The 15,009-nt window shown below is 61.6% G+C and overlaps 1 protein-coding gene across 5 annotated transcripts in view; it reads right to left on the bottom strand.

Moving 5' to 3' along the window:
- Positions 1–226: 226 nt before the first annotated feature.
- ZMIZ1 (zinc finger MIZ-type containing 1) overlaps positions 227–15,009 on the bottom strand; it is a 234,249-nt gene continuing 219,466 nt past the window's right edge. For 4 of the 5 annotated variants that reach the window (XM_040485550.1, XM_040485553.1, XM_040485551.1 and 1 more), the window contains 10 exons: positions 14,212–14,353; positions 12,778–12,988; positions 11,852–11,957; positions 10,756–10,916; positions 9,668–9,735; positions 9,291–9,359; positions 8,561–8,805; positions 7,268–7,434; positions 3,771–4,028; positions 227–2,224 (listed from right to left, as the gene is read on the bottom strand). In XM_040485550.1, the coding sequence (XP_040341484.1) occupies positions 2,117–2,224; positions 3,771–4,028; positions 7,268–7,434; positions 8,561–8,805; positions 9,291–9,359; positions 9,668–9,735; positions 10,756–10,916; positions 11,852–11,957; positions 12,778–12,988; positions 14,212–14,353 (1,535 nt within the window). In that variant the 3' untranslated portion in view covers positions 227–2,116. The remainder of the gene's footprint in view (positions 2,225–3,770; positions 4,029–7,267; positions 7,435–8,560; positions 8,806–9,290; positions 9,360–9,667; positions 9,736–10,755; positions 10,917–11,851; positions 11,958–12,777; positions 12,989–14,211; positions 14,354–15,009) is intronic. The other variant, XM_040485554.1, reaches the window with a different exon arrangement.

Genomic DNA, 15,009 nt, shown 5'->3' with positions numbered 1-15,009 from the left:
GTGGCCACCTGCCAGGGCTATCGGCCACTGGGCAAGGACGGCCGCGTGCTACCTGGCATCGTCTCGTCCCCACCAGCCGACTGGGGATGGCTCTGAACAGTGGGCGGCCTGCTCGAACTCACGGCACAGCCACCCACGTACTTTGTCCCTTCATCTGTACAAATAGCCCTGGTTGCTTTTTTGTTTTTGTTTGTCGTTTTTTAAAAAAAAGGACTCGGTCTTGTTGTTGAGTCAAGGTCTTTTAAAAACACCAGCAAAGGCTATAACCAGGTCATGAAAATGTTGGATATTATCAAAGACAATACTAAAATATTCACAAAGATATTTACAAAAGCAATTCTCAAAATAATTGATTTGCATACTGAACACCACGCTGTTTGAAAAAACCTCGACAACGGGACAAAGGAAAAGGGGGCGGGGACAATGGCAGCTTTCCTACAGAAAACCTTGTGCCGGCTGTCTGGTACAGTGACTGGAAATCGACAGCTGGGGCCACCGTTCCGGTCAAATCCAGAGGAGTGCTGGGGACCACCCGCCACAGGGGGAGACGGAGCTCGAGAACACGGACAGTGGACGGGAAGCAGGAGACCCCAGGCAGCAGCAGGGAGGGGCGCAACGAATTCACAGACGTGACCCAAGTGACGGCCCAGCAGCATCACAGGCCATGCGGCTTAGGGGGACAGAGGACCCCCAGACGAAACGGACGCCCCACAAGCTACCCGGGAGACTCCGAGAGCAGTAAGCCGGATGGAGCGAGGCAGTGGAGGGAAAGACCAGAGGCTGCTTCTGCTCCGGTGAGCAGGAGTGTGGGCAGCTTTGCAGGGCAGGGGGACACAGAGGGAAGGAGAGGCCGGCAGCCAAGTGCGGCACAGAGACACCACGTGACGCTGGCGGGCACATCCCGGCACGTGTGGTGACGGACTGGGGTGCAGCTGGGGCAGCCTTGAGCACAGGGACAGCCGGGACGGGGGGGGGGGGGGGCCGGAGAGGTGCCTGCGCCATGCCCGCACAGGCGCCTGAGCCTCCCCCGCCCCTCCACCGGCCCACCCGGCTGTCGGGGCGGACACAGCAGAAGTGGGACAGAGGGAAGCAGGTGTCCCCCGTAACAGTCTGGGAGACGTGGGTGGGGGCAGGAGGGAGGAAACAGGACGCGTGGAGAGAAATGGGTTGCTTGCCGTCCAAGTCTACCGTCCCCTTTCTCAGATGACTCCGTAGCTTAATTAATCGTCATTGAAAAACAGGGAGTGGCTCGGAGCAAAGTTGTAAGTTGCCGTTCCTATCGGACTCCGGCTGGCGGCATCCCCCTGCCCCCCAACTAAGGGCACAGTAATTTTGGCTGGGGACTCTCTCCCTCTGCTCCCCGAGGCCGGGCCCCGGACTGAGTCCAGAGGTCATGGGGCCAGCTGCACTGTCCTGGCTCTGAGGAGGCCCTGACCCCCTTTCCCACCGGTCCCCAAGCAGGAATGGCACACCCTCTCTCGAACACAGAATCTTGTCCTTTTTTTCTCTGCTTTCTGAGAGAGAGTGTTTACAGGGTATCTTGGCTTAGAGGTCAGGGGTCAAAGCGACGACCTTGGCCCCTGAGAGAGTTCTCTTTCCCAGAGGTTTGTGCTTTTCTGTGGTGGTGGTGGTGGTGGTGGTGGTGGTGGTGGTGGTGGTGGGTGGGCCATTCTCACTGCCGCCAACCGTCACTGCTCCTCCAAGGCTCGGGGCCTGCCTGGGTCTCGGGGCGCCTTCTCTCAGGCTCAGTCACTTGAAGGAGGCTCTGGGCCAGGAAGCAGGGAGGCAGGGTTACAGTTTAGAAACCGGAAGAACCTCGGGGGGCACTGGAGGGTCGTTTGGAATCAGCACACACAGAGGGACCAGGAAGGCTTTGTCAGCATGTGCCCTCTCGCCGGGCCGGTTCCCCACCTCGAGGCTCATCTTCAGGGCCTGCTCTGGGCACGGGCACCAGACCCACACAGCCTTCACAGTGCACCCTCCCGCCCCTCCGCTCTGAGAAGGCCGCAGCAGGGGCGGTCTGAGGGCATGGGCTCCCAGTGGTAAAGTGTGTGTGGGACAGACGGGGAAGGAGGCAGAGTGGGGGGGGGGGATGGCCCCAGTGGAGGGGTGGGCTTCAGTTGTTCTCAAAGAGAGACAGGAGGTCATCGTTACTATTGCTCGGCAGGTCGGGGGGATCCAGGTACGAGAGGAGCTCATCGGGATTTGTGAGTTCTGGAAGGAGCTGGAAAAGAAGTACAGAAGCCCAGATGAGGTGTCAGCTGAGGGGCTGGGCTGGCCCAGGGTGAGGACTGCAGGGGTGCCCCCAAGGACTGCCGGGGTGCGTGCTTCTCTACCTGCTTCCCGGGGTCCTGGCGGGACAGGGGACACTAACCGTGCTGGCTGGCCTCAAACGCGCCCAGGCCACTGGGCTAGCCTGGGGCACACCCGCGCTTATTTCCAGTGTGGGGGAGACAGGCCCTCGGCCCGCCAGCCGGGAAGGCTCGTGGCAGGTCAGGGGGCTTTCTCTTGATTCCGGGCTTCCTCTGGCCCCAAGACCCTGCCAAGAGGAAGCCTGGGTCACGAAGGCCTCCCAGTAGAAACCACATGACTTTGCACGTAAGGCCGGTGGTCCCTGTAGCTCTCGGCACCTTGGACCTCCCCCCAGGAGCTCACTGCTCCCTGGTGAGCCTATGACCAGAGGGCGGCACGGAACCATCCTTCCCTGCGGCCCCTGGGCTGTGGCTGCAGACTCTCCCTACCCTCTACTGTGAGGTCCTCGGACTCCTTTTGTCACACCGGAACCTCATGAACCTAAGAGCACCCTCACTGGACAGGTCTGGGGAGGAGAGCTGGGGGAGAACCCTAGATGGCCGCACAGCCAAGGAAACCCCATTCACCATAAAGACTGCCGCTGCCTGCCGGGGCAGAGGGCGACCACAGTGGGGCTGAGGCGTGGAGAGGGCAGAGCAGGTCTCCTCTCTGGGAATCTAGAGCCTAGGGGCGTGGGATGGGAGGGGCAAGTGCCACGTGTCCCTTCCCGGCCCACCCTAGCCGGCTATCCGGCCCCCATCACTCAAGGGCTCCTCCTACCCCGCTTTCCAGACCGGTCGGGCCTCAAGGTGAGAGACCCCTGAATCTCAGCCACCCACTTCTGCCCCAGTAGTCCTGGCACGACCCGAGGCTGGTCCTACTGTCACCCCTCACCGGGGCCTCTCTGAGTGAGCGATGGAGCAAAGCGGCAACACAGGGCGTGGACAACACACGGACAGGAAACTGGACACAGACATACCAGCGAGACAGACAGAGGGACCCTGTCACTCCAGCCCTTCCCCTGCCTCAGGCCAGAGAGTGTGGCGAACACTGAGATGGCAAGCTTGATGTGGGGGTGGGGGCAGGGAGGGGGTCGGAAGGAAGAAGGGCAGGGGGCCTTCCTGTGCTTCCTCCAGGACCCTGGCCCAGAGGGACTCTGTGAGGGCCTGTGGGGGAAGGTGGGGTGGGGCAGGGAGGGGCTGCAGGACTGTGGCCGAGGGGACCGAAGGGCAGGTGCCGGCAAGGTGGGGAGGGGGGGGGGGGTGGGATGCTGGGACCCTTGGTGAGGCTTCCCCACTGTGGGATTTCCTGGTTCTGGAGCCAGGGGAGGCAGGCTGGCTAGGCCCACCCACCACCCACCCACCCCCTCATAGCTGCACCTCCTCCACCCTGGGCCTTGAGCCCTCGACACCCACCCCTGCTCTCGGGCAGGTCCCAGCGCCAGGCCTAGCCCCAGGCCGGTGGTGACCCCAACTTACATCCAGCGAAGGCTCCGGCATGTCGGATGCTCCCTGTGCTCCGGCCTGACCCTCTAAGGCTGAGGAGGGGTTAAAGGTCAGGTCGCTGTGTGGATGGTTGCTGGGAGCGGCCTGTGGCGGTTGCCGGGGAGGCTGGGAAGGAGGAGGAGGAGCCCCACTGTGATGTAATGGAGGCCCTGACTGGCTGCTGGGGTGTGGGACGTGCAAACCTTGTTGTATGGAGGGATGGGGCTGGTCAGAACTGCCAGCGTGTGGCATCTGTGGAGGAGGAGAGAGCAGGAGAAAAGAAATGTGAGGTGACGAGGTACAGCAACGAGATGCCTGGAGAAATGAAAACCAAACAAAACCAGGAAAATAACAAACCCCCAAAACAAAGCCACCCCCTTACAAAGCTCAATGCTTTTTGTTGTCGTTGTCGTTTTGCGGAGAAACAAACAAAAAAAGTCCTCCCCTGAGGCTGCCAGTCAGGGAGGCTGTGGAGAGGGAGGCGGGGCCGGGGCCTCTGAGGCCATGTGGGGGCCGGGAGGGAGGTGGCCCGGAGCTCTGGGACAAGCAGACACTGAGAGCATGGTCCAGGCCCCCCGCAAGCCCCTCTGCCTCTGTAGCCCGGACACCATCACCACAATGAACAGGAAGGGCAGAATGGAGAAGCAAATGGGCATGTTTCCAAGGAGTGGGGAGGCGGGGAGGGTGACGCTGGCGGCGTGGTACGGCACACCCCTTCCCCCCACCCCTGCTCGCTGCCCCCCCGAGGGCCAGGGGCAGCGGAGAGCAGACACGGACAGACAGCATGGGCAGGCGTGCAGCTCAGAAAGGGGTCTGCGTCCCACAACGGGCCCTGGCCGGGGGGGAGGGGGGGCGATGCTGGACACAGAGGCACCTTCCAAGGGCCCGAGGTGGCAGCGGCTGGCCCCTTGGGACCAGCCCTGCCCGCTGCCCAGGGTAGGGCAGAAGTGAGCCCCGAGTCAAAGGGGCAGAGCAGGGCTTCTCCGCATTGCCGGACCCTTCCTGTTGGCCACCCACCTAGGCAGCTGTAGGCCGCGTCCCCGGGTGCCGAGGAAGGCAGGCACCTCTGTGCCTCGCTGGGCGCTAGGGCTCACAGAGGAGGTGCCCCGGTGAGGCAGGAAGTGCTTCTCTAACAGATCCACTAGAGGCCCGTGCTCTCCTGTGTGCACGTGGACTGAAACACCAGGGCTGTGGCCGGGCAGGGGGCCTTATGGTGTATGACATCGAAACTTCCCTGCTGGTCTGGGTGCTATCCCAAGCAGCCTCCCTTCAGAGCTCAGATCTTGGAGCACAAGTCCACACTCTCAGCCCACAGCCAGTGCCCCAGCAGGTCCCCCAACCGCACTCACACGATGCTAGCCAAGGGGAGCCTGACCCGCAGGCTGCCGGTGAGCAAACGTCTCCTTGGTCTTTTTATACCTTCCTACCCATCCCATCTTCCAGGCCATGCACACATTTCGTTTTTCCTTCGTGGGTTTCGAAACAGCAGCCTGATCTCCAGACCCTAGTACCTCTTCCTGTTTCTCCTAAAGCTGCTCCCAGGCCTTGCTGGGAGCCTCTGCTCAGTCCAGCCAGCCCCAGGCAGCACAGGGCCCCTTCCATCCCGGGACCGACTGTACGACTGTGGGACGGTGTGGGGGGGATGCACACGAGGCGGGAAGGACCAGGAGAGGCTGGAAGGATGGCCACCATGACTGTCAGTAAGAGGCCAGCTTGTGACTCCCACCCATGCCCGTGGGTGCCCCACAGTGCCCATTCTGGGGGGCAGGGAGTGGCTCCACACTCCTGGAGCAGCCCAGCCCAGCCCAGGCAGACAGTCTCTAGATCTGCTGACAACGGCTGTCCCCCTCAGGCCCAGAGGGACGCTCTGAGACCTGCTGATACACCGGTCACCTCTCCTGCAAGGAAGAGTCCTTCAGTGACCCAGCACCTGACGGGAGCCTCTCTGCCAGTGTCCGCGCACGTGGGCATCCAGCTGGTGCTCAGCCAGGGCCAGGCTGCCCTGGCGCGGGGAAGTTTATCCGTGACTGTACTATCCCTCTTCGCAGCTGCACTTCTGGGTCGCCGTCTAGCGAAAGCCCAGAAATAGGGAAGGACGGTGCATATCTAGGGAGCACCCCTGGGCGGCGGGGGTGGTGGTGGGGGGGGGGGGGCAGGCTGTGAAGTCAACTCACAGGCTTAGGGCCCTCTGAAAAGACCCCAGGTGGCAGGGCTCAGAAAGTAAGCGACATCCTGCTGCCGATGTCCAGTGCTGGGACCTCTGTGTGTGACAGGTGAGCGTGTGTGGGGTGTGATCTGGGTGACTCCTGGGCATGGACTGCTGAGGAAACGGGGAGCTGGGAGAGAGGCCCCCAGAAGTCAGAAGCTCCACGAGGCAGAAAGGAACTTGAGAAAATGTGGCTGAAGCCCCGTGACAGCAGCTATGTCTGACTTGGCATTCTGGAGTTCCATAGGAAAGATGCTGCAGTGTCCCTCCCTCTCCCAGAAGCCTTCCGGTTAACAGCCACTCTTGCTGAGAATCGGGTGGCTCGGGACGGGACAGCTTCTGGCAGAGCCAACCCCGTGTGGATCACAGTGCGATCCCAAGGCCCTTCCTCCCAGGCCACATGGGGGAAGATGGGGGGCCTGCAGCCTGGCCTTCCGGTGCAGGCCCGCCCAACCCCACTGCCGGGCCCTCTGCGACTGCCCCTCCTCCTGAGGGGAGAGACCAGGGACAGACAGAATGACTGAGGCCTGACTTCAGCCCTCAGGCCCCGGTTTCCCCAAACACCCCAACCGTGCTGTCTCCATCCGAGCGCTGCCAGAACCTTTGCTCCGTGGGCACAGGGCCTGTGTCTGTCTTGCTCACACCGGGTACAAAACCTGGCCCAGAGCAAAGGCTCGGGAAACGTGTGCTAAGTCAAACAGAGCCACGCAGTACTCACTGGAAGAGGACCTGGGGTGGCCAGGCCTCTTACCACTGTTGGGTGTGTTAATAGGTGACACGGGACGGGGCGTGAATATTCTGAGGCTGAGCAGGCGGTGGCGATATGCAGAAGACTCAGACCCCTGGGGAGCAGGTGCCTAGGTGTGAGACAAAATTCTAGACAGCCGGGGCTACGGTAGGTCAGCATCTGAGTGTGCGTGTCAGGGAGAGAGGCTGGTGGCGGTGGTGTGTGTGGGGGTGTGGTGGGCATGTGTGGGAAGTGGGCGTGTGTACGTGCAGTGTGTGTGCAGACAGGAGCCTGCAGCTTCCCCCATCTGAGAATCCAACGTCCTAGGTGAAAGCAACGTCCTTGGCCAAGTCCAAGGACACCGACTCAGCCTCGGTCAGGCCTCTCACTTCCTTCTGAGCCCCCAGACCCAATTGGCAGTCTTCCCCTTTGCCTGGGAGGGAGCTAGGCAAACATCAGAAAGGTCCTTGGGGGAAGCCCTCTGCTCCCAGCCGCCCCACGCGGAGGAGGGGGGTGAAGGGGGAGGTAGGGAGGTCAGGACGATGAAGAGGTACTCACAGTTTCCTGCATGGGGTGACTGAGGGGTTTCTCGAGGGCGGCCATGTTGTTGGGCATGTCCGGGGGGTGGGAGAGCTGGGGCGGCCCGTGCATGAAGTCGTTCATGGACGTCCCGCCAGGGTTTCCGTGGGGGAAGTCAAAGTTGCCATGGCCCTGGTAGTTGTTGCCTGGGGAGAAAACAAGATGGCACCGGGGCAGTGTCACCCAGAGGGAAGGCAGCCACGGGGTGGGGGGAGTGGGGGGACCCGGAGTATGTAAGTTAAGATGTGACTCCTGTTCTGGCTCCTGTGGCCTTAGACGGAGCAGCAATACAGCCTCCTCTGGTGGGCCTCAGCACCCCAGGACCTGAGCTGTTTTACAGTTACGAGCAGGAACAGAGTATGAGCAAGAGGTAGGCCAGGCTCCTGAGGGCAGGGGAAGATGATGCCCCAGTCTGAGCCTTCCTCAGGATCTGCTGCGCCAGACCCCAAGACCTGTTTCCTCACTGTCCCCCACATGGCTGCACGTAGGTCAGTGGGAAGACCGCAGCCCAGAGTGGGAGATTAGGATTTCAAGTCCACAAAGAGAGCTGCACCAGCCTCGAGGTGACACCATTGGAAGCCAGCTGTCTGGCCTCCCTGGCCCTTGCTCCCTCCCCAACATGGCCATGGAGAAGGATCAGAGGACCAGCATACTGGAAGGCTGTGGGATCCTGCTATGTGGGTTAACCTCTCCGGGCCTCTAATCATCCAGGAGCCTGGATCCTGCAGGGAGCTGCCATTGCCAGTGTTTAAGGGGGCTGGGTACTTTCTAGGAACCCAGGGCAGTACAGCATAGCTTGGTCTGGACAGCAGGGAGAGTGAGAGGGCAGGGATGGTGAATTTGGTGGCCAGAGACCCCTGGAACTCTGTGCCTGGAAGGATGGGAGCATTTCAGGGACCGTGACAATACAGATCTCACAGAGAAACACGGAAGGGCTGGGGGAAGGGCCAAGAACTCCAAGTGGGAGTGTTCTGTTAGTGCCCCCAGCAAAGCAGGTTCCAAAGAAGGCAAGGAGCTGTCCCCTGGACTCCAGGAGGCAGAGCCCACTTCTCAGCAGGGTGCTGACCCATAGGGCTGGACGGAACCAGGTGGCAAAGGAGACACGATGGCGTTGAATGGGCCACCATACCCCCAAGTCCAGTGACATGGGTTGTGTTTTGGGGTGTATGTTGCCTCTACCTCTTCACACCACAATCCCCCTGCACCTGTCACGTGAGCCCAGAGACCCTGTACCCCTGCTGGGACTCTCCCACCTCATCCAACGTCACCCACCTTGGTTGCTGTAATCGTTGGAGTTGGCGCCCCCCGGTGGAGGCGGGAGTGGGTAGGGGGATGGGCCAGGGCCCAGGGCTGCGATCATTTCCATGACGTTGGGCATGATCATCTGGCTGGGACTCATGGTCTTGAACCGCTTGGAGGGGATGCCATCTGGGTCATCTTTAATGTGCAGGTCTGACTTGATGGGGACTGGCCGCCAGCTGCACGTGGGGTCGATGGTGACCTCTTCAAACTCGGAGCTGGTGGGGAGCAAGGGGGCAGAGCTGAGGTCACGCGGTACCAGGCCTGGGATACAAGGGCTTCTAGCCCAGGCAGACACTGAACTGTCCCTGCCTAGGCCCCTGTCCCCATCCTTGCCACGCTCTGCCATATGACAGGGGTGTGAGGGATTTTTACATCTGTTTGAGAGACGGGGAGGGTGAGGTGAGGAAAAGCAAGTGGCTGGACACAGGACAGCTGGCTCCAAGGCCTCCCGCCCAGGAAGTGGCTGTCCGGGGCACTGTCTTGTTCTGGCTGAGTTTAGTCCTTTCCAGAAAGTTCATTCGCCCCCAGATAGAAAAGTTCCTGAGGTAGAGTCACAGAGGTGAGAGCTTGGGTTGGCGAATGGTCTGCAGCTGGGGACAGGGTGGGGTATCAGGAATGTCCCCGTCTGGCCTCCTCCAATCCAGGTGGGCATTCCCCCACCCCCTCCATGTGCCCCGAGCTGGGGGGGGTGCCCACTTACTGTTGGATGGCGTTCAGGATGCCCCACATGTACTGATCCACCTCCAGGCCCTCAAGCAGAGCCGTTTTACTAGAAAAAAAGAGAAGGGGGCTTGGCCTTTGCTCTTGGAGCCTAGGGACTAGTGCATAGTGCACCCCTCCCCACCATGTCAAAGACTCTGCTTCTGCCACGGGTTACTACTGGAGGCAGTGACAGGAGAGCACAGCCTTGTGACAACTTGACACAAGAAGACCGCATGCGGCCCCTGTGCGCTGAGCTCCTCTGCCATGTCTGGGTTCTCTGTTTGGCTCCTAGGGCAGGAGGAGGTGCTAGACCCCAGACGGCAGGCCCAGATGGAGGCCAGTGAGGAAGGTCCCGCCGGGGTAGGTGTTACTCACTTGCACACAGGACACCGCCAGGTCCCTCTCTCACAATTCAGCTGTAGGTACGACTCCAGGTCAAAGCACTGCAGAGGCCGGGAGACAGACAGACAGACAAACAGATGAGAGGACGCGTAGGTGCAAGTGCCATCGTCTCTGGGACCCTTGTGAGGATCTCCCAGCAGGGAGGGAGCGGGGGGCGGGGAGACGGGGGCTGGGTTGTGGGGGCCGGCGATCATGAGGCCTTTCCCCTGCTCACATGGCTAGCCGGCCACGTTGAGTCCCTGCATGGCTCACTTCTCACACCACCCTTGTGCCCCATGGCCCCTTGCCTGTGTCCTCTCAGAAGGCTTCCTGGCTCACCCAACAGCGTGTCTCCACAGACCCTGACCCATGACGGCCTGGCTTCCCCGTCAGCCCAGCCCCGGCTCCGAGAACATATCCAGTCGAGTTCATCAGTACGTGTTGATGCCCACAACGTTCTCCCCGAGGGAAGCTCCTGCCCCACCACGAAGCCCTCCAGACCTGCTGTGTGGAGGGAGGGGCCGAGGCTTCACCTGGCTTGGCCCCCCAGCCTCTGCAGGAATGGCCACTCCCCCTCTTCTGGGACTTCTTCCTGAGCAGCCCCCACCCAGGGCATCCCACCCATCCAGGCTGCCCACATTTGCACAGTGCTCTATTAGAGCAACCCAGGCCACGACAGTCACTCATTCCACGGCCACTTCCTGAACACCTGTTTGGGGCCAGGTCCCAGGACACAGCAGTGATCAGGCAGAGGTGTCCCTGCCCTGGGGCTCCAGGCCAGCTGTGGCCGTATGTGCAGGACTTGCAGCTGGCTTCTGACATCTGTCAGGACTGGGACTGTCCAAATCGGTTCTGGGGTCCCCTGGGAACCTAGCCCTGAGCATGCAGAGAAGATGCTCGCTCAAAGGATGGACGGAGGCCGGAGGGAGTGAATACAACCGGCTGCTGATGGCCGCCGAGTCCTCTGGGGACCAGAAACAGGCCCTGCTGCCAGCCCTCCCGCCCCCGCCTGCCCCTCACCATCCCAGCCAGACGCCAGCCATCCTGCTCCCGCTCGAGCTGCACCTGCCAGGACCACTCACCTGGACGTGCTTGCAGTCATGACCTCGAGCAGGCAGCTGGATGCGCCGGAATGTGATGGGGCACTTCAGAGACACCTTGATGGCTGTCTGCTCCACGCCATCCTCTCCGTTGAGGGTCGTGTTGCCTGACGAGGCAGCCACGCTGCTGAAATTCCGCTTGACTGTGGGGCAGGAGGCACAGGTGGCTGAGGAGGACGGGGCCACCCTGCACATATCACACTCCCTCGTGTGGCTAAAACACACCCTGCTTCTCCACCGCCCCCCGGACACTGGGAGGTCCTGGGAATAACTAGCACACCCAGGCCTGGTCACAGGGGAGCTCGGCCCGCCGGGTGCCCTGGGCCACCCAGCTCTCTGGGACGGCAGCCCCCACGTGCGACGTGTGGAACGCGTGTGTCCCTGGAGCAGCCGCGTCAGCTCCCCAGTCTCTGAGGAACAGACCCCGCCTTCACCAGCACGGGGGACTTTCTACGGCACTTAAAGAAACACGGTCTGGCCCTTCCCACTGATTTTCTGGGTCAGTGGAGAGCCCTTCAGGCGCTCCCGTGCTCACTTCTACAAGGGTGGAGATGGGAACGGACAAGCGCCGGGCGGGGACGGAGGGCTCAGGAGGTGATGTGGCGAAGCAAGTCGAGCGGAGAGGCAGCGGTGCACCGCCCTGCATACTGCCCCCGAGTCATCACCTGGGTGCCTCCTCCAAAGGAGGGGACTCTGAGCCAAGACCCTGTCTCTAGTTTATACATGAGCTGTTGAGGTGGGGAGGCCGGTCCAGAATCCACCCCTGGGTGAAGATCCCCTTTGTCCAGTTCCTAGAAGTGATCTTCTAGGTGGTCACCTCCTCCAGGAAGCTTGCCTGGCCTGTCTACACCACGGTGTGTGGTTTTAATTTGCCTCACATCCTGTGCTGCGAGCCAGCTCTTCCATGTGAGGCAGGCCTCACAGCCCATGCTCATCTGATCACCCCCACAGCTCCAGAAGGAGGGACATGAGCTGGGGGGGCGGTGGGGACTGGTGCCAAGGAATGCTCGGGCCCCGGGGTGTGTGCATGGAGCCAAAGGCCGGTCCCGGTTCTCATTCCCTGCGCCCCCACACTCACTTTTCGTGATACAGTGCTCCGCGGGCAGGAGGCGTTTCTTGAGGAGGCCTTGCAGCACGGAGCGCACGGAGGGCCGGTGGACCAGCTGCAGCACGAAGAGGTGGGACTGCCAAGGAAAAGCGTACTCAGTCTCCACCCCAAGGCCCCAAGGCCCCCACGGCTGGCCCCACTTGTGCCCAGAGGCCCCTGGAGGACAAGCACAGGAAAGGGCCCATGATCCACAGTGATGCCACTCTAGAAGAGGGTCTCCTGAGGCCCAGGATGTGTCCTGGGACTTGTGAGCCTGGGGACCCGGGCAACGGTCACCACTTGGGGGACCGTTACCTGGGCTCTACGCTGACTCGGATGTTGAAAACCTCCTGGCATGAGTTATGGGACACCAGGCATGAGGACTGGAGTGGGCCTCACTTCCTAACCTTGCCTGGCACGGCTCCATATCATGTGTTCTCCACCTTTCCTGCCAGAGGGGGTCACCCCTGTCTTCACTCCTCCAGGAAGCCTTCCAGGACTGCACACCCCCACAAGCTCCTACAGGTTCCTCATTCTGACAGCATTCCCCATCCTGTGACTTCTGTCTCTCTGCTCATAAGGGCAGGATCAGTCATTTTCCTTCCTGTATGTCCCCCACCGAGGCCAGCAGAGCAGGACAGGCAGGCAATCTATTTCCCCACAGGTCCCTGGGCAAGCCCTGTGTGCCAGGCCCGGATCTCTGGGAGGACAGGAGTGTGGCTCAGATGTGGATCCAGAGCAGGTCACGGATCGGGGGGACACACACAGTTATTCCACAGCCCTGGGGCAACGTCTGTGAAGACGTGTTTCTGCAAGACCACTGCCGTGGCTGCGGGGATGAGGACAGAGACCCGCAGTCAAGGCTGCAGGCCAGAGGGGGACTCAGCCCCCCACGCCAGCCCCACCCGCACACTCACGCAGCAGCAGGCCGTGACGGTGATCTGGATGGTGTTGCGGCCCGGCTGGCACACGTGCTTGAGGTGCAGGGGCTTGTGGGAGGTCTTGTTGTCCCCGCGCTCGATGGTGAGGGGCGTGGCGTTCACGCTGACCTGCACCGAGGCCGGCCAGTTGGTGTTCATCTGCCGGTCCTCGTGGTGGTAGCACTTGAACTGCAGCTCCAGGTCGGACCTGAGGGGGTGCGGTGAGGCTCAGCTGGCTCTGCCCGGGGCCTCGGTGACGCCTGGCCACCTCGCCACAGCCCAAGTCCCTCAGGGCCACGTGTCCTCCGCTGGCACCACCGTCTTCGCCTCCCCGGGCTCTCCTCTCCCACTGTGGATGCTCCCCCTGCCCACATCCCCAGTCCAAACCCACCGCCACAGCCCAGAGTCCCCTGCACTGTTCACTCCAGCCATACCCCACAGCTCTGCTGGTCTCCTCCTGACTGCTCCCTGTAGCCCCTCTATCCTGTGCCCCAAGGATGGAGACAGAGGAAAGAAACGGACAGACAGTAATGTGACAAGACCAGCTAGGGGACTGATTATGTCCAAACCAGACTCCAGTTGGGAGCAGCACCCAGGTCAGCCGGCTCAGTGTGGTCAAGGCATCGAGTGAGCTGTGCGTGCGCACGTATGTGCCCAGGGCAGACCCGTCTCGTGCCTTTTAGGTGCTCACTGGGCAGCTAAAGGTTGCAAGTGTGAGTCCTGCCTGAGGAGGAAGGGCCGAGGGTGGAGACACCAGTGGGTCCTGGCATTCAAGAGAACTGGGTCTGAGTCCCAGCTCTGCCGCTTGCTGTGAGAAGCCCTGCAAGCTAATCAGCTTCTCTGGTCTCACTGCCAATGGCACAAGCATTGCCCACTGACAAGATCCAGGTAGTGACGTCATGTGTGGAAGGCACAGAACACAGGGCCTGGCCTGGCCAGCCACCTCCAGACCTTGTACTCGAGTGTGTCTGGACGTCTGAGCAGCTGCCTGGCTCGGCGGCCAGCCCCTCGCAACCTGTCGGACTTGCTGGTTCCGCCCAAGCCAGCCCCATCCCTCTGTGTCCCTGCTCTAGCCACAGCAAACCATGTTCAAGTTCCTCTTGCCAACTCAGGGCCTCTGCGTTGAATACTGCCTTATTGGCCTTTGGGTCTGAGCTAGCCACCTTTTCCTCTGGGAGGTCGTCCCCGATCAGTCTCTCAGGACCAGGGTGAATGACAGCTCTTCCCTGCTCTTAGGCCACCATACCTGCCGAGGCCTGTGACATCCCCCAAACCTTGCAGAGAGCAGGGCCCAATCAATGATGCTGAACGGGTGAAGGTGGCAGGCAGATGCTGCTATGATCTGTTCACGGCAATGCCTGGGCTAGGGAGGTCACCACCGGGGGCTTCCTCCCCCTGGCTTGAGCCTGTGTCCCTCGCCATGACACTCACCTCCACATCAGGGTCTGGTGGACTGTGGGCCGCAGGTGAAAGACGTGGTTGCTGACAGCCAGGTTGTGCTCCAGGCGGAAGGGCTCCAGCACCACGCCGTCCCGCACGGGGAACGTGAGCCGCAGCTCGTCATTGTGGTTGGCTGGGTGGGGAAGGAGCTGGATGAGCCCCGCGCCTGTGGCCGCACGGGCACACAGAAACATGGGCTCCAGGGCTGTGGGTGGAGCTCACTCGCCCATGCAACACGCACCCTTAACTGCACGCTCACGGGGCCACACAGGCGTGTGTGTAAACAGGGCCACAGAAGCTGGGCTCTTTGCCTGCGTGCCCACCAGGGAGCCTGTTGCTTCTGTCAGTCCACCCGACCCTATCCTGACCACCCCTGAGTCCCGTGTCCTACTCACCCTGGTTCTACTTCCCCTCTTATGCCCACCTACTCCCCACTCCAGAAGCGCCAGGCTTCTCCGCCCAGCCCCTCTCCACAGCTGGGAGCTGCTTTTCCTTCCAGCCTCCAGCTGCTCAGGAAGGTGATGAGGACTGTTGGCAGTACAGCCCTACCCCAAATTTCCCTTCTGGGTGGGGCTTATCTGCTTTCAAGCCCTCCTGCCCTTGCCACACACCCAGCCCCCACAGGCTGTCCAACTTCCAAGCCCCCTGGCTCCTGGCCCACTGCAGGGCCCTGGATGGAGCTGGCCAGACAGAGGGAAGAGGTGGGGCTGGCCAGACAGAGGGAAGAGGTGGGGCTGGCCAGACAGAGGGAGGAGGTGGGGCTGGCCAGACAGAGGGAGGAGGTGGGGC

The sequence above is a fragment of the Herpailurus yagouaroundi genome, unplaced genomic scaffold (assembly GCF_014898765.1).
Source record: "Herpailurus yagouaroundi ecotype Mexico unplaced genomic scaffold, PumYag 163, whole genome shotgun sequence".
Classification (NCBI taxonomy): Eukaryota; Metazoa; Chordata; class Mammalia; order Carnivora; family Felidae; genus Herpailurus; species Herpailurus yagouaroundi.
This window is presented reverse-complemented; position numbering and strand designations above follow the sequence as displayed.